Source organism: Ascaphus truei, chromosome 4, assembly GCF_040206685.1.
Source record: "Ascaphus truei isolate aAscTru1 chromosome 4, aAscTru1.hap1, whole genome shotgun sequence".
Taxonomy (NCBI): Eukaryota; Metazoa; Chordata; class Amphibia; order Anura; family Ascaphidae; genus Ascaphus; species Ascaphus truei.
Window position 1 is genome coordinate 423,862,781 of NC_134486.1, and position 25,140 is coordinate 423,887,920.

Here is a 25,140-nt window from a genome sequence, read left to right on the forward strand (position 1 = left end):
CGACTCGCTTAGGCCCGGCAGATTCGAGCCCCTCAGGAAATCCTGTAGGGCCCTGGTCGTTCCGGTAGAACGGGATACTTTTTCGCCATCGTATAGTATTTCATAGAAGGATTAGAATTCCCCAACTATATTTTTGGGATTGGCCGTAACCCCTCCCAATTCCCGGCGCAGGTTTTGTATGTTATAGTTATTTGTTTTAGAGTTAATCATGTTAGCCAGCAAGGTATCTGGTTTGTTTGCTTTCTCGAAAAATCTTCTCTTTGACCAGCTTAACGATTTCTCGGCTTGGGAGGTGAGGAGTAGATTTAGTTTAATCTGGGTGTCCTTAACTCGTTGGACGGTGGCCACATTCGGGGAGCTCTTGTGTTGTTCCCATAAATGCTTTAGTTCTGTTTGTTCTTTTATAATTTTTGCGTTGCTTTCCCTTTTTTTTTTGGCCGCTAAACTAATCGAAACCCCCCTCAGTGTTGCTTTATGTGCCTCCCAGAGGGTTATGTGAGAGCGAACGCTACCTTCATTTTCTTTAAAGAAATATTTGATCGCCTCTCCGATCTTCCCTTCCAATTCGGGGATCTTTAAGAGGGATTCGTTTAGTTTCCAATTTGCCCCCGGTCTGTCCAGCCCTATCCGTGTGCACAGTAGCTCTATGGGTGCGTGATCTGACCATGAAATATCATGGATCCCGGTATGGGTGATCACAGGGACCAGTCTACTAGAGACAAAGAAGTAATCGACTCTGCTGAATGAGTCATGGGGGTGGGAGTAGAAAGTGTAGTTTCTGTCTAGTGGGTGCATCTCTCTCCAGACATCGACTAATTGTAAATCCCTTAGTCCTTGTTCCAGGGCCAAAGGCCGTGGCGTTGTTCTATGTCTGGGGGGGCCTGATCTGTCTAGTGATGCGGTTAGCACGGTGTTGAAATCGCCGCCTACGATCAGAACGCCTTTACTGACTTTCCGTAAGGTATCAAACGTTGTTTTAAAGAAATCAGGGTTGTGTCCATTTGGGGCATATACTGTGGCAACCGTTATAGGCTGTTGGTTAATGGATCCCGTAATCAGGAGGAATCTACCCTCCTTGTCTGTTTTCACCTTATCCACCACCAGCCCCACCCTATTGTGGATCAATATTGCCACGCGACGTTTCTTTTCTTTTGCAGAAGATAAATATACCTGTTTAAACTGTTTATCAAAATATTTGGGGAAGCTGGTGGTGCTAAAATGCGTTTCCTAGATTAACACGAAATCCGTCCTCTTTCTCTTGTAGTCAGTGAGTGCTATCTTTCGTTTGCGGGGACAGTTCAGCCCTTTGGCATTGTGTGAAATAAAGGTCAGAGGCATGATGTTTGTGTGATCTTACCTCTCGTCTGTAGTATTTCTAATTGGGGAGTCAGACCTGTTTTGGGGAGCCTCTGGTCCTCTGCAGTGCACAGCTTTTTGCTCAACTTCAGCGAGGTACCACCTATGTAGGAGACGGTGTGGGGTGTGGAGGAGACATAGGGAACATGGGACACATAAGGGGAAAAAGACACAAAAAACAGGATGGGAGAGGCCTTTGTGGTCTGGGACCACTTCCTCCCCCTTGCCTTTGGGTTGGTGGAAATCCATAGAGCTCCCTCCGTTCCCTCCCCTTTCGTCAGGGCTGCTCCGTTCCACCCTTTCCCAAGGACTTTCTCGGGGTCTAGGGCGGCCGCCCTAGTCCGAGCGCGCAGGCACACGACGACGACGAGACCTCAGTCCCAGCCGACAACCCATTATCTTTGTTAAAAGTGTTCGATGTACTAATCATACTTTTAAACTATTAAAGCACTAAATCAACTTGCTAACTAATAACTTTCACTAACAATAACTCTGGGTAGTTCTTTAGCCCCTAAACAACTGTAATGTGCTGAGATTCTCCCCTCCTTGTTTACCCCTAGTAACCCTTCGCCGCTCCTTATGGCCCCTTTCTGTGCGTCCTACTTCCTGTGTCTTCTTGCTGGGGCAGTTTCCCATTTCGGGCCATAGTGTATCATGTTGCTTTCCCTTCCTTTCCCCTACCGGGAGCCTCTCTGGCTAGAAGTCTTCCTGCCCCCCTATACTATCACCATCCTTATATTTCCATCGCGCTTCCTTGGATCTCTTTCCCTCTGAACCTGCTTTACCTTCACCCCTCCATACTACTTCCCCCCTGTGTCTGCCTGCGTTCTTTCTATCAGGTGTCACTCCTCTGCTAGCCGTTATATCCCCCACTCCAACCATTCCTCCATACGCTCCCCCCCTCCCTTCCATTTCGCTTTCCCCCTCCCTTCCATTTCGCTTTCCCTTATCCTCCCCCCCTGCCCCCGGCGGTGGCTAGCTTTGCCGGTGCCTTAGCTGTCCTGCGGTGCTTCCGCAATGATTTGGCTGTCTCCGCCCCTTCCGGGTCTGCTCGCCGCCATCTTGAAGGGGTCCAGGTCCCATCCGTCGGGACATCTCGCTGGAAGTGTTGGCTCCGCCCCTCCTACGTCATCCGGCTCCGCCTCGATTTCAGTTTATCGCCGGAGCTGATCCAAGATGGCCGCCAGTCTCCAGGATGCGCCGCTGGGCTTCCAAGGTTGTATGGGGCCGAAAATTTTTCTAGCAGGGCGCAACGGGTCCCTTCCTGGGCCTCGAACTGTGGGGTTTCAGCATCCGTAGCCACAACAGGTGGATCAAACAAAAGAAGGTAAGAGGAACTTTAAACTTTTAATGGAGTCCCCTCGGTCTCTCCTCATCTGGGGCTGCGGGGTTGCCTGTTTGTGTCCGCTTTACCCGCTTCTCTCCAAGATGGATCTGGGGCTGTTCTTCCTCCGGTTACCTCCTCTGGTAATTTATCTTGTAGGCCCAGTTTTGTGAGGAAGCTTCCCCCTTCCTCCAGGCGCCTTAGTGTGTGTGATGCCCCGTTCCTGGTGACCAGGAGGCCGAATGGGTATATCCACCTATACCTGACTCCTTCATCACGGAGTATCTTTGTGATGGGAGTAAGCTGCCTTCTTTTGAGTAGTGTAGTGGGGGAAATGTCCTGGAAGACCTGTATTTTATGGCCCTCGAATGTGGGATCATTACGGGTCATTTGGCAGAAGGATTCCTTTATTTTAAAATAATGAAAGCGCGCAATTATGTCGCGAGGGGGGTCTCCTTGCTGCGGTCGCGACCGCAGGGCTCTGTGGCACCGATCTAGATGGGTCTCGTGCTCAGCTTTGTCGGGCATTAATTGCGTCAGCCATCTTCCTAGGAAATCCTCCGGGTCCATCTCCTCCTCCGGTACCCCCCTAACCCTCACATTGTTCCGGCGCTCACGATTTTCGGAGTCCTCTTGTTTATCTGTGAGATCTCTCACGGTTTCCTTTATTTGGGCCATTTGTTTGTCCGTTTTGTGGAGGGCTTTAATAGTGGAATCCAATTTTTTCTCCAGGGAGTCTGTGCGTACGCCAATGCTGCCAATATCAGCCCTTAGGGTAGCTAATTCTGTTTGGAGGCATTTTTTAATATCGAGGCAAAACTCTTCCATATCTCTTCGCCGCATGACTTGGTTGCCTCTGTCATTGTCTTCCTCCTCGTCCGAGTCAGTGCCACTCTGTGTAGGCCCCTCGTGTCTTTTGGCGCGCGCCGAGTCTCCCTTTGCGAAATAGTCAGTTAAAACCGTGGAGGGTTTCAGTTTGTTGGGGATATGTGTTTGGGGGTGATCAGTTGGGTTTTAGTACTTTATTTATTTATATATTTGTCGGTTGAGAACGGAGCTAACGGCTCACACGTCCATGCAGTCCGTTGTCGCGCATGCGCCTCTATTTTTTATTTTTTAATCTCTCCGTGAGAACATAGGTCCTATTGACCACTCTATCTCTTCATAAATCCTATATATTTTTCAGTATTATGACACGGAGCTGGCGCTTCTTTCTTTTTGTTTTTTGTAATTTTTGTGGTCAGGCTTGACCATTGCAGAAGCCTTTGCCTCCTCCGTATGGACTGTTCCTGATGCTGGACTTCTTTTCATCTTCCTCCATCTTTATATTGGTTTGATACCTTTCACTTTTTTACACTACACACGAGTTTAAAATATATATCATACATTATTAATTTTTTTTATATCACTTTGTTTTGCACATTTCACTATATATCATTCACAAACTAGCGCTACTATTTGTTTGTGTTAGATATATATATATATATATATATATATATATATATATATATATATATATATAAAACTATGTATATATATTTGGGGCTGGTAATTAGCTTAGCTAACTACCCAGTTAGAGAGGGCTGAACTACATGTGTTGATATTCTCCAAAATGGAGTAGGTTTTCTTTTGCTTATTTTGAATGTTTTGGCTGTGTTAAAGGAACAGGTGCAATAAAGCCAAATTTTAGTTTCACTTTAAATGGTCTCTATTGCGTACCTCTGCACACATCTCCTACAGTATGATACAGCTCGTGGCTATAACACTTAGGCTGCGCTTATAGTGCCGTCTCCGGCGACAGCAACACGACGGCGACGTCACTCTGCGGTTGCTGGAAAAATCAAATTGACTTGATTTCTGCCCTCGCGACGTCGCGTCGCTTCTACTATAAGCACATGTGATGGCGGCAATACATTTGTTTTGCCGCGACATCGCTTCGGTACTATAAGCGCAGCCTTAGTGCATGGAGTGATTATAATGTCAGTGTATGACACAGCTCTGTGCTCTATTAGTTTTATTACATGGGGTGATACCGTGTCAGTGTATGATACAGCTCGTGGCTAACACACAGTGCATGCGGTGATTATAATGTCAGTGTATGATACAGCTCGTGGCTAACACACAGTGCATGCAGTGATTATAATGTCAGTGTATGATACAGCTCGTGGCTAACACACAGTGCATGCGGTGATTATAATGTCAGTGTATGATACAGCTCGTGGCTAACACAGTGCATGCGGTGATTATAATGTCAGTGTATGATACAGCTCGTGGCTAACACAGTGCATGCGGTGATTATAATGTCAGTGTATGATACAGCTCGTGGCTAACACGCAGTGCATGCGGTGATTATAATGTCAGTGTATGATACAGCTCGTGGCTAACACACAGTGCATGGGGTGATACCGTGTCAGTGTATGATACAGCTCGTAGCTAACACACAGTGCATGCGGTGATTATAATGTCAGTGTATGATACAGCTCGTGGCTAACACGCAGTGCATGCGGTGATTATAATGTCAGTGTATGATACAGCTCGTGGCTAACACGCAGTGCATGCGGTGATTATAATGTCAGTGTATGATACAGCTCGTGGCTAACACAGTGCATGCGGTGATTATAATGTCAGTGTATGATACAGCTCGTGGCTAACACGCAGTGCATGCGGTGATTATAATGTCAGTGTATGATACAGCTCGTGGCTAACACACAGTGCATGCGGTGATTATAATGTCAGTGTATGATACAGCTCGTGGCTAACACGCAGTGCATGCGGTGATTATAATGTCAGTGTATGGTACAGCTCGTGGCTAACACACAGTGCATGCGGTGATTATAATGTCAGTGTATGGTACAGCTCGTGGCTAACACACAGTGCATGCGGTGATTATAATGTCAGTGTATGGTACAGCTCGTGGCTAACACGCAGTGCATGCGGTGATTATAATGTCAGTGTATGATACAGCTTGTGGCTAACACACAGTGCATGCGGTGATTATAATGTCAGTGTATGATACAGCTCGTGGCTAACACTTAGTGCATGCGGTGATTATAATGTCAGTGTATGATACAGCTCGTGGCTAACACACAGTGCATGCAGTGATTATAATGTCAGTGTATGATACAGCTTGTGGCTAACACACAGTGCATGCGGTGATTATAATGTCAGTGTATGATACAGCTCGTGGCTAACACACAGTGCATGCGGTGATTAAAATGTCAGTGTATGATACAGCTTGTGGCTAACACACAGTGCATGCGGTGATTATAATGTCAGTGTATGATACAGCTCGTGGCTAACACACAGTGCATGCGGTGATTATAATGTCAGTGTATGGTACAGCTCGTGGCTAACACACAGTGCATGCGGTGATTATAATGTCAGTGTATGGTACAGCTCGTGGCTAACACACAGTGCATGCGGTGATTATAATGTCAGTGTATGATACAGCTCGTGGCTAACACGCAGTGCATGCGGTGATTAGAATGTCAGTGTATGGTACAGCTCGTGGCTAACACACAGTGCATGCGGTGATACTGGGTCAGTGTATGATACAGCTCGTAGCTAACACAAAGTGCATGCGGTGATTATAATGTCAGTGTATGGTACAGCTCGTAGCTAACACACAGTGCATGCGGTGATTATAATGTCAGTGTATGATACAGCTCGTGGCTAACACACAGTGCATGCGGTGATTATAATGTCAGTGTATGATACAGCTCGTGGCTAACACACAGTGCATGCGGTGATTATAATGTCAGTGTATGATACAGCTCGTGGCTAACACACAGTGCATGAGGTGATTATAATGTCAGTGTATGATACAGCTCGTGGCTAACACACAGTGCATGGGGTGACACCGTGTCAGTGTATGGTACAGCTCGTAGCTAACACACAGTACATGGGGTGATACCGTGTCAGTGTATGGTACAGCTCGTGGCTAACACGCAGTGCATGGGGTGATTATAATGTCAGTGTATGATACAGCTCGTAGCTAACACACAGTGCATGCGGTGATTATAATGTCAGTGTATGATACAGCTCGTGGCTAACACGCATTGCATGCGGTGATTATAATGTCAGTGTATGATACAGCCCGTGGCTAACACACAGTGCATGCGGTGATTATAATGTCAGTGTATGGTACAGCTCGTGGCTAACACACAGTGCATGCGGTGATTATAATGTCAGTGTATGATACAGCTCGTGGCTACCACACAGTGCATGCGGTGATTATAATGTCAGTGTATGACAGAGAGCATGGTGCTATAAGAGGTTTATTACATGGGGTGATACCGTGTCAGTGTATGATACAGCTCGTGGCTAACACACAGTGCATGCGGTGATTATAATGTCAGTGTATGATACAGCTCGTGGCTAACACACAGTGCATGCGGTGATTATAATGTCAGTGTATGATACAGCTCGTGGCTAACACGCAGTGCATGCGGTGATTATAATGTCAGTGTATGATACAGCTCGTGGCTAACACACAGTGCATGCGGTGATTATAATGTCAGTGTATGGTACAGCTCGTGGCTAACACACAGTGCATGCGGTGATTATAATGTCAGTGTATGGTACAGCTCGTGGCTAACACACAGTGCATGCGGTGATTATAATGTCAGTGTATGGTACAGCTCGTGGCTAACACACAGTGCATGCAGTGATTATAATGTCAGTGTATGATACAGCTCGTGGCTAACACGCAGTGCATGCGGTGATTATAATGTCAGTGTATGATACAGCTCGTAGCTAACACACAGTGCATGGGGTGATACCGTGTCAGTGTATGATACAGCTCGTGGCTAACACACAGTGCATGGGGTGATACCGTGTCAGTGTATGGTACAGCTCGTGGCTAACACACAGTGCATGGGGTGATTATAATGTCAGTGTATGATACAGCTCGTAGCTAACACACAGTGCATGCAGTGATTATAATGTCAGTGTATAGTACAGCTCGTGGCTAACACACAGTGCATGCGGTGATTATAATGTTAGTGTATGGTACAGCTCGTGGCTAACACGCAGTGCATGGGGTGATTATAATGTCAGTGTATGATACAGCTCGTAGCTAACACACAGTGCATGCGGTGATTATAATGTCAGTGTATGGTACAGCTCGTGGCTAACACACAGTGCATGCGGTGATTATAATGTTAGTGTATGGTACAGCTCGTGGATAACACACAGTGCATGCGGTGATTATAATGTCAGTGTATGGTACAGCTCGTGGCTAACACACAGTGCATGCGGTGATTATAATGTCAGTGTATGATACAGCTCGTGGCTAACACGCAGTGCATGCGGTGATTATAATGTCAGTGTATGATACAGCTCGTGGCTAACACACAGTGCATGCGGTGATTATAATGTCAGTGTATGATACAGCTCGTGGCTAACACACGGTGTATGGGGTGATTATAATGTCAGTGTATGATACAGCTCGTAGCTAACACACAGTGCATGCGGTGATTATAATGTCAGTGTATGGTACAGCTCGTGGCTAACACACCGTGCATGCGGTGATTATAATGTCAGTGTATGGTACAGCTCGTGGCTAACACGCAGTGCATGCGGTGATTATAATGTCAGTGTATGATACAGCTCGTGGCTAACACACAGTGCATGCGGTGATTATAATGTCAGTGTATGATACAGCTCGTGGCTAACACACAGTGCATGCGGTGATTATAATGTCAGTGTATGATACAGCTCGTGGCTAACACGCAGTGCATGCGGTGATTATAATGTCAGTGTATGATACAGCTCGTGGCTAACACACAGTGCATGCGGTGATTATAACGTCAGTGCATGATACAGCTCGTAGCTAACACACAGTGCATGCAGTGATTATAATGTCAGTGTATGATACAGCTCGTAGCTAACACACAGTGCATGGGGTGATACCGTGTCAGTGTATGATACAGCTCGTGGCTAACACACAGTGCATGCGGTGATTATAATGTCAGTGTATGACAGAGAGCATGGTGCTATAAGAGGTTTATTACATGGGGTGATACCGGGTCCGTGTATGATACAGCTCGTAGCTAACACACAGTGCATGCTGTGATTATAATGTCAGTGTATGATACAGCTCGTGGCTAACACACATTGCATGCGGTGATTATAATGTCAGTGTATGATACAGCTCGTGGCTAACACGCAGTGCATGCGGTGATTATAATGTCAGTGTATGGTACAGCTCGTGGCTAACACACAGTGCATGGGGTGATACCGTGTCAGTGTATGGTACAGCTCGTAGCTAACACACAGTGCATGGGGTGATACCGTGTCAGTGTATGGTACAGCTCGTGGCTAACACGTAGTGCATGGGGTGATTATAATGTCAGTGTATGATACAGCTCGTAGCTAACACACAGTGCATGCGGTGATTATAATGTCAGTGTATGGTACAGCTCGTGGCTAACACACAGTGCATGCGGTGATTATAATGTCAGTGTATGATACAGCTCGTGGCTAACACACAGTGCATGGGGTGATACCGGGTCAGTGTATGATACAGCTCGTGGCTAACACACAGTGCATGCGGTGATTATAATGTTAGTGTATGGTACAGCTCGTGGCTAACATGCAGTGCATGGGGTGATTATAATGTCAGTGTATGATACAGCTCGTGGCTAACACACAGTGCATGCAGTGATTATAATGTCAGTGTATGATACAGCCCGTGGCTAACACACAGTGCATGCGGTGATTATAATGTCAGTGTATGATACAGCTCGTGGCTAACACACAGTGTATGGGGTGATTATAATGTCAGTGTATGATACAGCTCGTGGCTAACACACAGTGCATGCGGTGATTATAATGTCAGTGTATGGTACAGCTCTGGCTAACACACAGTGCATGCGGTGATTATAATGTCAGTGTATGATACAGCTCGTGGCTAACACACAGTGCATGCGGTGATTATAATGTCAGTGTATGGTACAGCTCGTGGCTAACACACAGTGCATGCGGTGATTATAATGTCAGCGTATGACAGAGAGCATGGTGCTATAAGAGGTTTATTACATGGGGTGATACCGGGTCAGTGTATGGTACAGCTCGTGGCTAACACGCAATGCATGCGGTGATTATAATGTCAGTGTATGATACAGCTCGTGGCTAACACGCAGTGCATGCGGTGATTATAATGTCAGTGTATGGTACAGCTCGTGGCTAACACACAGTGCATGCGGTGATTACACTGGCGACACACTTTATTCGAGCTCGGCTAGTCCCACGAATTCGGGTATACCCGGGTGTATTGAGGTTTGTGACTGTTTTCTGCCCGAGTGCATTGAGGTATTTTCCAAGCAGGGATTGAAGCATTTTATTCCCGCTGGCTGCAAAACTGCACAGTATATATATATATATAATGCATTACAATTCATGAATTTATGCCATCTGGTAGACACGCGAAGCATTGCAGCCTATTAAATCCTAATCATTATCATTTAACAGATCAGCCGCCCGTCAGCCAGGCATGAACCCAGGCTGGGAAGGCAAACGCAACGGGGCTTGTCAGAGGTGAGGAGCGGCGCATTCCAGGTATCTGCCAGGTACATACTGGGTATTTGCTCGAATAAAGTGTGTCGGTGCAGTATAATGTCAGTGTATGATACAGCTCGTGGCTAACACACAGTGCATGCGGTGATTATAATGTCAGTGTATGGTACAGCTCGTGGCTAACACACAGTGCATGCGGTGATTATAATGTCAGTGTATGACAGAGAGCATGGTGCTATAAGAGGTTTATTACATGGGGTGATACCGGGTCAGTGTATGGTACAGCTCGTGGCTAACACGCAGTGCATGCGGTGATTATAATGTCAGTGTATGATACAGCTCGTGGCTAACACACAGTGCATGGGGTGATACCGGGTCAGTGTATGGTACAGCTCGTGGCTAACACACAGTGCATGCGGTGATTATAATGTCAGTGTATGATACAGCTCGTGGCTAACACGCAGTGCATGCGGTGATTATAATGTCAGTGTATGGTACAGCTCGTGGCTAACACACAGTGCATGCGGTGATTACACTGGCGACACACTTTATTCGAGCTCGGCTAGTCCCACGAATTCGGGTATACCCGGGTGTATTGAGGTTTGTGACTGTTTTCTGCCCGAGTGCATTGAGGTATTTTCCAAGCAGGGATTGAAGCATTTTATTCCCGCTGGCTGCAAAACTGCACAGTATATATATATATATATAATGCATTACAATTCATGAATTTATGCCATCTGGTAGACACGCGAAGCATTGCAGCCTATTAAATCCTAATCATTATCATTTAACAGATCAGCCGCCCGTCAGCCAGGCATGAACCCAGGCTGGGAAGGCAAACGCAACGGGGCTTGTCAGAGGTGAGGAGCGGCGCATTCCAGGTATCTGCCAGGTACATACTGGGTATTTGCTCGAATAAAGTGTGTCGGTGCAGTATAATGTCAGTGTATGATACAGCTCGTGGCTAACACACAGTGCATGCGGTGATTATAATGTCAGTGTATGGTACAGCTCGTGGCTAACACACAGTGCATGCGGTGATTATAATGTCAGTGTATGATACAGCTCGTGGCTAACACACAGTGCATGCGGTGATTATAATGTCAGTGTATGATACAGCTCGTGGCTAACACACAGTGCATGGGGTGATACCGGGTCAGTGTATGATACAGCTCGTGGCTAACACACAGTGCATGCGGTGATTATAATGTTAGTGTATGGTACAGCTCGTGGCTAACACACAGTGCATGCGGTGATTATAATGTTAGTGTATGGTACAGCTCGTGGCTAACACGCAGTGCATGCGGTGATTATAATGTCAGTGTATGGTACAGCTCGTGGCTAACACACAGTGCATGCGGTGATTATAATGTCAGTGTATAATACAGCTCGTGGCTAACACACAGTGCATGCGGTGATTATAATGTCAGTGTATGACAGAGAGCATGGTGCTATAAGAGGTTTATTACATGGATCATGTATGTTTGTGATATGTTAAAGGGGCAGTGCAACATAATTTAATTTTTAAACAATTTTTCTGTGTAATCAGCTTCCTTAAATGTAATGCTCCTTAAAGTAACTGTTTATTATTTCTATGTTGTAAAAAATAAATATGCTGCTTTTCTCTGGGAACACAGAAATCCAGAAAATTCGATTCTCTTGTTTACTTTTCTGACTAATGACGACAGCTTCATAATTACTGTACAAACAGTGGATAAAATAAAAAGAAAAATGTACCTGGGGCTTTGAGAACTGACAAGCAGTCTTATCAGTAACCCCAAAGACATTAGGTAAATATGATTAAAAACAAATCACAAAAAATAAAAAATGATATATATATATATATATAGCATCAGCCATATGGACTGTCATTGACATTCACCACTGTTGGCCTTTTTTCCCCATGATATCTTGCTTGCTTGCTCCACATCCCCTTCCATATGTCACTTGCTAATTGCTGCTATCTGCTCGTACTAGACATATTATTGCTTTTTAATCACACCAGTTTACTACTAGTCCTTTTGACTACTCTGGTCATTTATTAAAATTTACACATTTATTTTCAACCATACGGAACTGGCGCTTCTTTTTCTCCTGTTTTCTGTTTACATTTGGTCAGGCTTGACCACACAGAAGCTTCGCCTATTCCGTACAGACTGACCCTATGCTATAATCTATTGATGCTCACATTATTCACTTGCTACACTTATTTAATCCTTTTTTCACACTACACATATACAGATTTAATTTGCACATTTTAACACTACCATTCACTCACTAGCGCTTGTTTCTGTGTGTATGTGTGTATGTGTATATATATATATATATATATATATATATATATATGTATGTATGTATGTATGTATGTATGTATGTATGTATGTGTGTATGTGTATATATATATATATACAGTGGTTGACAAATCACCAAAAAATCTACTCGCCACACAAAAAAATCTACTCGCCACCTAGTACCAAACGTGTGCTGCTTGGGCCAATATTTACTCGCCCGGGGGTTAAATCCACTCGCCCGGGGCGAGCAAATGTATAGGTTTGTCGAACACTGTATATATATATATATATATATATACACATACACACATACACTGGCGACACGTTTTATTAGAGTAGGGCTAGTACCGCAAGCCGGGGGATGCCCCGGCGTGCTAGCCCCACTCCCTCGGCGTGCCGCGCATCACCGACGCGCGGTCACGCGTCATCGGGAGCCTGCGCCCCCTGCACGCGCGTCCAGGGCTCCCCGAGGGAGCACTGGTGTCCCGCGATGTGGGGGACGGCGGCAGGGGGTTCCGGGGGACCCGGCGGACCCGGCAGCGGGAGTGAGAAAGCCCCGATCGGAGGGCGCTCCTCCGCTGCTTCGGCGTGCGCCCGGCACTCTCCGGCGCGCGCCAGGTTACTGCTGCGGCCGAGAACGGGCAAATGCTCGAATAAACTCGGCCGCAGCAGTACACACAGAAACAAGCGCTAGTGAGTGAATGGTAGTGTTAAAATGTGCAAATTAAATCTGTATATATAATATATAAATATATATATATGAGTGTGTGTGTGGACATACGTTACCGTTCCAAGGTCTGGTAAAGCAACAGACAGCACTCAATTGTAGAAAACTTCACAAAGTATCCTCAGGGGGAAGGTCCCATTTTGGAGGACCGAAACGTTGGGTTTCTTGATGTACCACTATTTTCACCAATAAACTTTGTGAAGTTTTCTACAATTGAGTGCTGTCTGTTGCTTTACCAGACCTTGGAACGGTAACGTATGTCTATATTATCCATATGGGGCAAGCACCTACAGCCTATCAGCACCTAAGGAGTGCCAACTGTTCTATTTGACTATATATGTGTGTATATGTGTGTGTGTATATATATATATATTAGTGGATGGAACTATAACTGTATGCTCATTAGCATGTACTCACCATAACTTAACTAAGTGTGTATGTATATATATATACACACACACGCACACAATGCTATATGCTTTACTGTGTTGGGTTTTTGTCACTTTTTTTTACCCACCATAACTTTACTAAGTGTGGTGAAACCTATCCCTGCTTCATTTTGCAAAGCCAGTATAACCAACCCCACACTGAGGAGACCCATTAAGGTCGGTGGGTTTACTGGCTATGCATCTTAACCCAGGCTGTGCTCAAAGCTGTGAAATGCAGCAAGCTTAAGCTTATAGGGAACCATGTTAAATGGTTTTGAAGCAAAAGGTGGCACTGTGTGCTCATTTGCATGTCATTTCCCAGAATCCCTTGCTGCAGTGGAAGTGCTGTGTGCTGGGTGATAATAGTGAAAGGCGGGGTTGTAGTCTAAGGCCGTGTCCATAGATGGACAGGCCGTGCTGAGGCGTGCGGACGCTCCGCGCTGAGCCCCTGCATCCTCAATGAGGATGCCTTGAGAGGGGGCTCACGCGAGCGTCCGCAGGCGTGCTCAGGAGTTGGAGGTTTCAGACGAGCGCCAAGCTGTTTTTCAGCGCGCTGTCGGCTGAAACCCTCCAATCGCAGCACACCAGCGTCAACGTCACGGCGCCGTGACGTCGGCGCCGTGACATTGACGTCAGTGCGGCGCGGGCGATTGGCCCAGCGACGCACTGACCCCGCCTCCAACCACCTCCCCCCGGCTCCCTTCGCGCACGCTGGCTCACCTGCCAGTCCGTGCAAACGCGCTAATTGATGCAGGCGAGCCTCAGCGTTAGCGCGCCTCCGCTCTCCCCAAACATCTATGGCCCGGGCCTAAGACATGCAAATAAGCATACAGTAATATTTCCATTGTGTGTGTGTGTATATCATTTTTTTTTTTTAAGGTCTCAATCAGCCGAATTTAAATTGTTAAATATGTCACTGTCATTTATTTACTTTTGTCCTAAGACTGACTGACCCTTTATCTTCTATCATACATGTACAATTAAATATCACTGAGCAGTATTATCACCTGTCGGGTTATTACACATACTATTGATATCACTGGGCAGTATTACCTGTAGTGTGTGTATATATCTATATCTACAACCTACCGGAGACTCTCACATCCACCACCAGTCTAAGTTCTTTCATAACCAAAGCTGTCTCACATTTTAATCTGGTCTGTAACTGTTACATACGACCATAATATATATTATCTTTAACTATGCATGCAATGTCTTGTATATAATGTATACCCTGTTCATTTATGTAACTGTACTTGTAACATGTATTATTTGTCATTTAACTCTCTCTCTCTCTCTCTCTCTCTCTCTCTCTCTCTCTCTCTCTCTCTCTCACCTCTCTCTCTCACCTCTCTCTCTCTCTATCATCTCTTTCTCTCTCTATCATCTCTTTCTCTCTCTCTATCACCTCTCTCTCTCTATCAATCATCTCTCGGGATTCGATTACCTGGGATGCTCAGGCTGAAGCTGGTCCGCACCCCTTCACTTCCAGCCTCAGCTACAAAACAGCCCACTGAGGTCCAGGAGCTGAACTCCTTACTAGGCAGGGAAAGAAGGGCAAACGTACTGAGTTCCTCGCTGGATGGGGGGGACAGGAGGTGGGTTCTGTGTCCCTCTATGGATTGGGTGGAGAAGTTCAGGTTGGGTGTACGGTAGGTAATTGTGCCCATGTTGCTCCCGTTTCCATTTGAGAACCAGATGGTGACGCCCATGTCAGACAGACCATCGACTAGACAGAGAAGCAGTGCTTGGTGCTGCCCGTCATCTTGCACCCTCCAGACAGGGGGCACCAGAGAGGGCAGAAGAGACCCCCGACACCCTGCAGGGAAAGAGACACACAGATCAATAGAGAGTTTTCTCCTGTCTGGATAAATCTGTGATTGGAACCAACGGCGTCAGGCGTCATACTTTGTGTCTGAGATGTATCTTCCATTAGTGTATTGGGGCTGCTCCCTCTGTATATAAGAGCTAGATTCACTAAGCTCAGAGCAAATAATATGACGTTACCTAAAACAGGAAAGGACGTTATTTTGCCTGAATCAGAGCGTTAATTACTAAAGTGATAATATGCACAAATAACGTGATAACGCTGCATCTTGCTCTTGACGTTACTCTCTTCCATACTCTGAAATAGGCATTGTGCTGGGGAGGGGGCGGCCGAGGGATCTGCAGCAGGAGAGCAGTGTCCCATCTTTCAAGCGGACCATTTGTAAGTAGAGTTTAACAGGCAGTGGAACAGGGAGGGGACAGTTGCACCCCGACGGGACCTGGATTCTGGAGTTGAACTGCGCTGCAAAGGAGGACATTTTTTAAACTTTTACAACAAACCAAGTGGAAAACTGGGTATAGACTGGCCACGCTGGATGTACAATCACTGTACACATGCATACCGCATCAGGCGGGGTGCAAGGCGGCCAGGCACTTTCTGGAGGCATGCAATTTAATAACACAGACACAAATTGATTTTTGCTATGCTCCATAGAGTTCATACTAACTCATAACTATTTTTTGTTTGAATCAGAATTTTATTTACAGATACTTGGTACCGCAATGGGTACCAAGTTCGCTCCATCGTTTGCGAACTTATATATGGGGTGGTGGGAGAAACTTACTTTAACTGAGATATCTCCTCCACAGTTAATACTGTGGAGGAGATATATAGATGATATCCTCATTATTTGGGACGGTACAGAAGCCTCTCTCCTACAGTTTATTGCACAGTTAAATATAAATACGTGTAATCTCTCCGTCGGTGGAGAAAATAGTGAAACATTAGTACACTATCTGGATCTTGAAATTACTATTGATTCAGAGCGAATTTGTACCAAAACCTATTTCAAGGATACCAATGTGAATTCCTACATTCATCCATCCAGTTGCCATTTCAAACCCTGGATTGTAAATATCCCTTTCAATCAATTTGCACGTCTTAAGAGAAATTGCACTAATGATGAGCAATTTCAAGAACAGGTACTCTTTCTGAAGGATAGATTTATTCAGAAAGGTTATGATAGACACCTGCTTGACAGTGCTATTGAGAAAGTCAATCTTATTAAAAGAACAAACTTATTAAAAAATAAGAAAAAGAGGGATAAAAGATTTGACTTTAGAAAGGGGACCGTTAATCAAAATTCTGTGAGCAGGACTGACCTTGCAACAATAACAGAGGGAGCTAGTCACAATGACCCAACACATAGCAATACATTTCCGGTTTTCATTACACAATTTAATGACAAACACAAGGCTATACAATCTGCCATTGCGAAGCACTGGAAGATCTTAACTCTAGATCCTGTGTTGAGTGTCGGTATGTCATCGAACCCAAAGATTGTGTACAAAAAAGCTCCAAATTTAAAAAGATTAATAGCCCCTAGACAGTTAAAGTCTGCTCCTTGCTCTATGGGCACACTAAGATCCTATCTGGATTTGAAGGGCAACTATAAATGTGGTAAATGCAAAATATGTACTAACATAATGAACAGGAAAGAGGCAGTCTCTTTTACCACAAAGCAAAGTTTTAAAATTAACCACTTTATTAATTGTTCTACAACGTATGTGATATACATCTTACAGTGCCAATGTGGGTTACAGTACATCGGTAAAACAAAACGATGTATGAAGGTGAGGGTAATGGAACATATGAGGAACATAAAAAAGGTGCAAAAATTAATTGACAAACACATGCCTCTAACCCACCTTTTAAAACACTTTCATGATTGTCATCAGTGTGACCCAAGTGGCATTTCCTTTATGGGTATTGAAGTAATCACCGCTAATCAGCGCTTAGGCAATAGAGATCTACACCTCAGTAGAAGGGAGCAATTCTGGATCTATACCATGCAAACGAGGTTCCCACATGGTCTAAATGATTATATAGAATTGGTTCCCTTCCTAAAAGAATGAATTATTTGGTGATTACGTGGGTTTTATATGTGGTTTTTCTTACTTTTAGATATAAAGTTTTAACTACATGCGTTTTTATTATGTTTTTAATACATGTCCACTTTGTAATTGTTCACATCTTTGATTTAAGTATTATTGTATACATGTTTTTATCTAATATGTTGGCATGACTTTGGACTTATTTTAAGTTACTATTGGGACTTGTTTAATATTGCTCCAAAATGGAAAGTTAAACCAGTTAAACCTACATACAAGCTGCAGAGAACCCCACCTGTACTCGTTTGGGATTACATGTGTTTTCATTCATTCTAATTGCACCTAACCCATTGGCTGCAGCTCTGCACTTATACTCCAGGGACAGCGCTATCACGTGACCTCCTGACGAAGCACTACGTGCGAAACGCGTAGAGGTCACGTGGTGGCAGTTCCTGTGGAGTATTTGCAGCTGGTGGAAGCGGGTTCCCTTGTCTCTAGCAGGGTAAGTTCTCAGATTGGTCCGGACCCTTTCTGTAGCGCTTAGCTAGATCACTTTGGTTACCCCCAACCCCACATCTACTATATTGGTGTATCACCAGTCCCGTTTTTAGTTTAATTGTTTTGCCCCATTGTCTTTTTAACCCTGTATCAGTGGGTGGTTACCCACTGTCTTAGATTAATAAATTGTTTACACCCCTCAGAGCGCCTGTCTGCCTTTTGTTTTCTTCTGTTTGTGAGCCCCCCTTGTGGGAGCTCACTTTTGTAGGGGACGTGTGGAATCCCCCCCCCCCCCCAAAACTGAAGGCTGCAAGAGGGAGTCTTCACAGAACCCACGTTAGCGCGGAGCAACTCTATCCCTATCTCAAAGGAGGGAAAAGCAAGAGAGGGAGGAAAAGGAAGGATTCAGTAATGGCAGAGAGAGGAGAGCAGGAGCCCCACGCCTCCACCCCTGCCATCAGGGCGCGGAGTGTGGGAGAAGGAAAGGCCACCATTTATTTTTATTTATTTATAAAAATCTGTTACCAGGAAGTAATACAGTGAGAGTTACCTCTCGTTTTCATGCATGTCCTGGGCACAGAGTTAAGATGACAAATAATACATGGTTACAAATACAGTTACATAAATGAACAGGGTATACATTATATACAAGACATTGCATGCACAGTTAAAGAAAATATATATTATGGGCGTATGTAACAGTTACAGACCAGATTAAAGTGTGAGACAGCCTTAGTTTTGAAAGAACTTAGGGGGCTATGCACTAAGCTCCGATAAGTCACTTTTAGAGCGCAAAGTGCTCTTAAAACGTGATTTTCTGCTCAACCCGATGCACTAAGCAACGCAAACAGGCACTTTGCGCTCTAAAAATGACTTTTTTCAGGAATCTTTTCTAAGTCCAACTTTGCTCGTTCGCAACCGTTTGCGTTAAATTCTGCCCTTAAGCGGGATGCACTAAGCAACGCAACCTTAGCAAACACGAAAGTTGCGTTGATCAGAACACGTCAGCTCAGAGTAGACGCAAAGAAATCTGGACTTAGAAAAAATTATTGCTTTTCATTTTTGCCTGCGCAAAACCCATACAGCAGGCCGGCGGGTGTCCCCGGCTGACCCCGCGGGGGTCCGGGGGTCACCGGCTCACCAAACGGGGGTCCACGCGGGAGTACGGGGGCCCCCTCGGCCGTCCCGGGGTCCCCGCGGGCCTCCGGTACCAATGTTGCACCTCCAAAAATAATAAACAATAAATATAACTAAATACCCCCCCTCCTAACACATACTATACAGTAATGGGCAAAATTACTATTATCCACATATGGATAATAATGCATTTGCCCAGTTTAAATACATATCAATTACAATATATACAGTCAATATATGTGACACTTACATTTTACAGGCACCCACGATGAAGGCCGTCTTCATCCTCATCTTCATTCTGCCCATGCCCCTCCGGTGCTGCAAAACATGCACAACAATCACAATAGCCAATGTAATGTCCCCTAAACCCTTAATCACCATATCGGTTATTAACCGCTACAGTCATTAAAGGGTTAACCCACCCTCACCCACCACTCGGGAGGCCTACATACCCTCCCCCACTAATCCCCCACCCCGTGAAGCCTAACCACTCTCACCCACTACCCACAAGGGAGGCCTACCCACATACCCTTGGGGCCAATACCCCCTTCCCCCATCCCCAGTACCCACAATAAAAACAATACACTGCCCCACAATAAACAGCATTCTATTTATTAAATACATTACCCACCCCCTGTGCCCCCCCATAAATACATGATTTATCCTTTTACATACAGGGTTCATACCCCAGCCCCACGCGAGTCCCCGGTGGGCCTGACGGGTCACTTGACAGACCTACAGGGTACCAGCAACTTGTTTCATACAGGTTCTGGAGGCCTGTTGGTGGGTCCCGCCAGGTGCCATGGCCCCCAGGTGATCTCCTCGGGTCACAGTGGGCCACAATTGGGTCCCCACGGTAGGCCCGCGGATGTCTGGGATCCCCGGGTCAGACCCACAGGTGTCTGAGGGGCCTCGGGTGGTTCCCACGGGGGTCTGGCGACCCACGGGTGGGCACTACAGGTCCGTGGTACCCCCACAGATGTGGGGCCACCGGTTCTTCCCCGCACACTACGGGTCCGCGGTGCCCCCACAGATGTGGGGCCACCGGTTCTTCCCCGCAGGTGTCCCCCATGGCCCACGCAGCCTGGTACCCGTGAGATACCCGAGGATACCTCAGGTTGTCTCCAGAGGTCTCACGCAGAACCAAGAAACAAACCCTGCATGTAAAAAAAATAAACCGGGCCTATACATTAAATACATCCATGCACCACCCCCCCCCCCCAACACATACAGTACAATAATGTGCAAAATAACTATTATCCAGATATGGATAATATATTATTTGCCCATTATGAAACACATAAAACATGCATAAATCAAAACATGAATTTTTAATTTTAAAATCACCACATTGCATGTTAAAATAAATCCAGCATCGATTGTAAATATAAGCCAAGAAATCAGCAGCTCCACAAATGTATATGAAATGTCACACAATTGCATTGAGTGTGTACATGATGCAATTAATCTGTGCATCATGTAACACTATGCAAAATATATGTAACAATAAAATACATTATGAACAATGTCCCCTAACCACCAATGCCATCATGAAAATCAAATAGAAACTAAGCAACATCAATACAATTAGCATCAATCAATTAATCCATTTCCTCAAACAATTACAATACAAATCAATTATACAATTCAATATTCAATTCCTAAAGCCAAACCATTGCCAAAACAATTCTAATTTAAAGTAACCACCATCATTCTAATCTAACTACCAGAAAGAAGCCATTACCTAAATACAAATTACATTATTCTCAACAATGACAAAATAAAGCTGATAAATACATTAGCTATACATGAAAAGAACATAAACATTAGCAAAACAATCAATTATTATCCCTGTACAGTAGCGACATACTTTATCGCACTAAATGCCGGCGGCATGCCGGGATCTACCCCAGCTGCCGCCAGTAATAACCGCGCGCCGCCGCGTTTCCCCCACGCACCCCCCCTCCAACTCGCGCGCAATTTACTATGCTTCCGGACCCCGAGCCCGGCTTCTGCTCTGCCCCTCTGCTTCCCCGCACCCCCGCTTACCTTGATTTGATCTCCAGGGGTGTCGGGGAAGCCTGGGGAAGCCAGGGAAGACGGGGAAGCCGGGCGCGCTTGTGACTGTGACGTCACAGTGCGCCGCCACGCACCGCGGCTACCCGCTTCCCAGCCACATACAGCCAGCGGCTTTTGCTCGAATAAGAGCTGCCGCTGCTGTATGTCTATCCATACAGATAGATAAACATAACATACAGGGGCAATAATAGAGCATAAAATACAATGCATTTATATACAAAAATCACATAGAATACACCCATTCAGTGTCCGTGAATGTATTATATGCATAGGTACATAGCTACATAAACGGGCATTAAATGGGACTGAAAAAATAAAAGACATGAATCAAAAATCATAAAAACCTGTAAAAGTTAAAATAATACACCTTTCTTTTGTTTACTCACCATTAGATGTCCACTCAGCGAAATCCAGGCGACCCAGAAGCACAGGAACCAATCAACAGGTAAACCATAAAATAAAAAACCATAACAAATCCACGTCTGTGTCTTTTTCTTCTATTTGTAATCCTTCCTGTCTGTGTTGGTATCTTCTTTTCTTCTTTGGGGTCTTCTCCGTCTTCTTCCATCTTCTTCCGCCACGCCCTTCTTCTCTTCTTAGGAGGGGAGATGTTCCCTCCTCGGCGACTAGCTTCAAAATGAGGCGACATAGGCTTTTATAGGCCTATGACGTCACATTTTGGTCAAATGTTTCCCACAGTCCTGATTGGGCCATGAAAAACATGTGATTTGGCCGAACAAAAAAAAAATGATGACGTCATTTAAAGGCAATGAAAGCACAGCCAATCAGAATGGCTTTGCTTCAATTGCCTTTAAGATGACGTCATGAAAAGAAACATGGCTGGCCTCACATGGTACGGTAGCCAATCAGAGCGTGGTAACTCCATCCCAACTCTGATTCGCTCTAGTAGACCATGTGACAGAGGCTTGGGGAAGAACGGATGTGACGTCATTGAAAGCATGTCACATGGTACTAGAGCCAATCAGAGTTGGGATGGAGTTCCCACGCTCTCATTGACTACCATACCATGTGAGGCCAGCCATGTTTCTTTTCATGACGTCATCTTCAAGGCAATTGAAGCACAGCCATTCTGATTGGCTGTGCTTTCATTGCCTTTAAATGACGTCATCATTTTTTTTTTTTTGGCCAAATCACATGTTTTTCACGGCCCAATCAGGACTGTGGGAAACATTTGACCAAAATGTGACGTCATAGGCCTATAAAAGCCTATGTCGCCTCATTTTGAAGCTAGTCGCCGAGGAGGTAACATCTCCCCTCCTAAGAAGAGAAGAAGGGCGTGGCGGAAGAAGATGGAAGAAGACGGAGAAGACCCCAAAGAAGAAAAGAAGATACCAACACAGACGGAAGGATTACAAATAGAAGAAAAAGACACAGACGTGGATTTGTTATGGTTTTTTATTTTATGGTTTACCTGTGGATTGGTTCCTGTGCTTCCGGGTCGCCTGGATTTCGCTGAGTGGACATCTAATGGTGAGTAAACAAAAGAAAGGTGTATTATTTTAACTTTTACAGGTTTTTATGATTTTTGATTCATGTCTTTTATTTTTTCAGTCCCATTTAATGCCCGTTTATGTAGCTATGTACCTATGCATATAATACATTCACGGACACTGAATGGGTGTATTCTATGTGATTTTTGTATGTAAATGCATTGTATTTTATGCTCTATTATTGCCCCTGTATGTTATGTTTATCTATCTGTATGGATAGACATACAGGGATAATAATTGATTGTTTTGCTAATGTTTATGTTCTTTTCATGTATGGCTAATGTATTTATCAGCTTTATTTTGTCATTGTTGAGAATAATGTAATTTGTATTTAGGTAATGGCTTCTTTCTGGTAGTTAGATTAGAATGATGGTGGTTACTTTAAATTAGAATTGTTTTGGCAATGGTTTGGCTTTAGGAATTGAATATTGAATTGTATAATTGATTTGTATTGTAATTGTTTAGGAAATTGATTAATTGATTGATGCTAATTGTATTGATGTTGCTTAGTTTCTATTTGATTTTCATGATGGCATTGGTGGTTAGGGGACATTGTTCATAGTGTATTTTATTGTTACATATATTTTGCATAGTGTTACATGATGCACAGATTAATTGCATCATGTACACACTCAATGCAATTGTGTGACATTTCATATACTTTTGTGGAGCTGCTGATTTCTTGGCTTATATTTACAATCGATGCTGAATTTATTTTAACATGCAATGTGGTGATTTTAAGATTAAAAATTCATGTTTTGATTTATGCATGTTTTATGTGTTTCATAATGGCCAAATAATATATTATCCATATCTGGATAATATGGATAATAGTTATTTTGCACATTATTGTACTGTATGTGTTGGGGGGGGGGGTGCATGGAGGTATTTAATGTATAGGCCTGGTTTATTTTTTTTACATGCAGGGTTTGTTTCTTGGTTCTGCGTGAGACCTCTGGAGATCACCTGAGGTATCCTCGGGTATCTCGCGGGTACCAGGCTGCGTGGGCCATGGGGGACACCTGCGGGGAAGAACCGGTGGCCCCACATCTGTGGGGGCACCGCGGACCCGTAGTGTGCGGGGAAGAACCGGTGGCCCCACATCTGTGGGGGCACCGCAAACCCGTAGTGCCCACCCGTGGGTCGCCAGACCCCCGTGGGAACCACCTGAGGCCCCTCAGACACCTGTGGGTCTGACCCGGGGCTCCCAGACATCCGCGGGCCTACCGTGGGGACCCAAATGTGGCACACGGTGACCTGAGGAGACCACCTGGGGGCCATGGCGCCTGGCGGGACCCACCAACAGGCCTCCAGAACCTGTATGAAACAAGTTGCTGGTACCCTGTAGGTCTGTTAAGTAACCCGTCAGGCCCACCGGGGACTCGCGTGGGGCTGGGGTATGAACCCTGTATGTAAAAGGACAAATCATGTATTTATGGGGGTCACAGGGGTTGGGTAATGTATTTAATAAATAGAATGCTGTTTATTGTTGGGCTGTGTGTTGTTTTTATTGTGGGTACTGGGGATGGGGGAAGGGGGTATTGGCCCCAAGGGTACGTGGGTAGGCCTCCCTTGTGGGTAGTGGGTGAGGGTGGTTAGGCCTCACGGGGGGGGGGTTAGTGGGGGAGGGTATGTAGGCCTCCCGAGTGGTGGGTGAGTGTGGGTTAACCCCTTAATGGCTGTAGCGGTTAATAACCGCTATGGTGATTAAGGGGTTAGGGGACATTACATTGGCTATTGTGATTGTTGTGCATGTTTTGCTGCACCGGAGGGGCATGGGCAGAATGAAGATGAGGATGAAGACGGCCTTCATCGTGGGTGCCTGTAAAACGTAAGTGTCATATATATTGACTGTATGTATTGTAATTGATATGTATTTAAACTGGGCAAATGCATTATTATCCATATGTGGATAATAGTATTTTTGCCCATTACAGTACTGTATGTGTTAGGGGGCGGGGGGGATGTGTGTTGTTTATTGGGGGCAATTGTTCCCAATAAACATGCTAATGTGCCTTAACCCCTTCATTGCCTTAGCGGCTATCCGCTATGGTAACGAAGCAGCATTAATGTAAATTTTAATAATAGTGTGCGGGAGCAGGGGGTCCCCTGAGCTGAACCGCATTGATTTCTGCCTCAGAGACCCCCTGCTTCCCGAGTTACAGGCCCCGGTTTGGGGCATCGGTGCCAGTGCGGATGCCATCTTTATAGAGCCCACGTCGCGTCTTGGACGCTATAAAGATGGCGGCAACACTGGCACCCGATGCCCCATACCAGGGCCTGTAACTCAGGAAGCAGGGGGTCTCTGAGGCAGAAATCAATGCGGTTCAGCTCAGGGGACCCCCTGCTCCCGCACACTATTATTAAAAATACATTAATGCTGCTTCGTTAC

At 45.2% G+C, this 25,140-nt stretch overlaps 1 protein-coding gene across 1 annotated transcript in view; it reads right to left on the bottom strand.

Moving 5' to 3' along the window:
• PTCRA (pre T cell antigen receptor alpha) overlaps positions 1–15,459 on the bottom strand; it is a 35,491-nt gene extending 20,032 nt beyond the window's left edge. The window contains exon 1 of the mRNA XM_075594885.1: positions 15,092–15,459. Coding sequence (XP_075451000.1) covers positions 15,092–15,356 — 265 coding nt within the window. The 5' untranslated portion in view covers positions 15,357–15,459. The remainder of the gene's footprint in view (positions 1–15,091) is intronic.
• Between the last annotated feature and the right edge of the window lie 9,681 nt (positions 15,460–25,140).